General features: G+C 38.2%; 1 protein-coding gene across 1 annotated transcript; it reads left to right on the plus strand.

The window, feature by feature from the left end:
- Window positions 1–196: 196 nt before the first annotated feature.
- On the plus strand, window positions 197–1563 carry LOC108356579 (glyoxylate reductase/hydroxypyruvate reductase-like; the record flags this gene model as incomplete). The annotated part of the gene is made up of 3 exons (XM_017607681.1): window positions 197–522; window positions 637–762; window positions 1353–1563. Coding segments are annotated over 3 exons (571 nt in total), but the record flags the coding sequence as incomplete, so codon positions are not given.
- Between the last annotated feature and the right edge of the window lie 25 nt (window positions 1564–1588).

Genomic DNA, 1588 nt, shown 5'->3' on the forward strand with positions numbered 1-1588 from the left:
TGCCATACAATATTTAGAGGTGACACAAGCAAATTTTAATGTGCTATCTGAAATGCTGCCAGCTGATTTAACAGCACCGTTAACATTAAGCTATCGAGTGGAGCTTTTAAAGCTCGCACTAGAATTGCCAACTGGGAAAGTTCGCTGTGCTGTTAAATAATTTTTCTCACTCGCTTTTATTTCATCTCTGCCTAAGTTCGCTTTGGCGCACGGAGCGCATCGACTGGATGATGGGACAAGAGGTGCGCGGTTCTGTGGTGGGCTTTCTTGGCTTTGGTGGTATTGGTCAGGCTATAGCGAAGCGCTTGCAAGGTTGGGAGGCAGCGAAAATCATATACCATACACGCACGCCGCGCGAAAATCCATTTGGCGCAATTCACGTTCCCTTCGAACAACTGCTGCGGGAAAGCGATTTCTTGGTGGTCGCTTGTCCGTTAACGGCCGAGACGCGCGGCAAATTTAATGCGGGTGCATTCAAACAAATGAAGACGAACTGTGTGTTTGTAAATGTGGGCAGGGGAGGTGGGTATTTGAATGACAACCTAATGCTCGTATAATATTTTTTGGGAAATTATTAATTTCGCAATTTTAATTTATATTATGTTTATGAAACTTTATTTAAAAATTTTGTCGTAGGCATTGTGGATCAACCTGCGCTCGTCAATGCTTTGAAAACTGGTGAAATTGCCGCTGCGGGCTTGGATGTAATGACACCGGAACCACTTCCAGCGGACGATCCACTTCTGAAATTGCCAAATTGTGGTAAGAATCAAAAATATTAATAGATACTGACCCCAAAGGAGTTTAATCAGTGAAAAACTTTCTAGTCGCTCAAGAAAGCCTGTCGTTTATAAGTAAAGCATTTTCAAAACCATTTCAATTGATACCCATATTGTAATATATAATTCATTAAACTTATTAAATAATTTTATTACAATTTTTAATAGGTGGCAACCCGTTTCAAAAACAAAAAACTTTATTGCACATCTATAGGCCAAGCACTGTCATTTGGCACCTCACTTTTGAAAATAGAACAAACTATATACATTTCCAACAATAACAATTTTTTTAAATTCGGTCAGGAATTTTTTGAAATATAGCCATTTTAAATTTTCGAAAATTCCCCCTGCACCCCTCCATATCACCGAAAATGTAAGTTTGCACCAAAAAATTGTTATACCAGTAAAATCAGGAAAAACAGGCGGACCACGCCCACCTTTTCGTTTTGTTCTAGTAGGTGTCACACATTGAGCTGCCTAGGTACTCACATCAATTAGATTTGCATTTCTTTAAGTCATCTTGAACTTTTATTCCGTTTCTAATTTGTTTACTTTTCTTCAATATTTTTGCAGTTGTAATACCCCATTTGGGCACGCAGACGATGCAAACGACAACTGAAATGGGCTTAACAGCTGCTAATAATATACTCAACGCACTGGATGGTAAACCGATGATTTGTCCAGCGTATTAAGTGCCATTTGATGTTAACAAAAATATTTTGCATTTGTTGTTATTATAGAAAATACGAAGTAATATATAACATTAAAAAACTTTGTTACTTTATTCGCTTTTGTCGTCATTTGCCTTC

The sequence above is a fragment of the Rhagoletis zephyria genome, unplaced genomic scaffold, assembly GCF_001687245.7.
Source record: "Rhagoletis zephyria isolate East Lansing unplaced genomic scaffold, Rhagoletis_zephyria_1.1 Rzeph_scaffold_61243, whole genome shotgun sequence".
In the NCBI taxonomy this organism is placed as follows: domain Eukaryota; kingdom Metazoa; phylum Arthropoda; class Insecta; order Diptera; family Tephritidae; genus Rhagoletis; species Rhagoletis zephyria.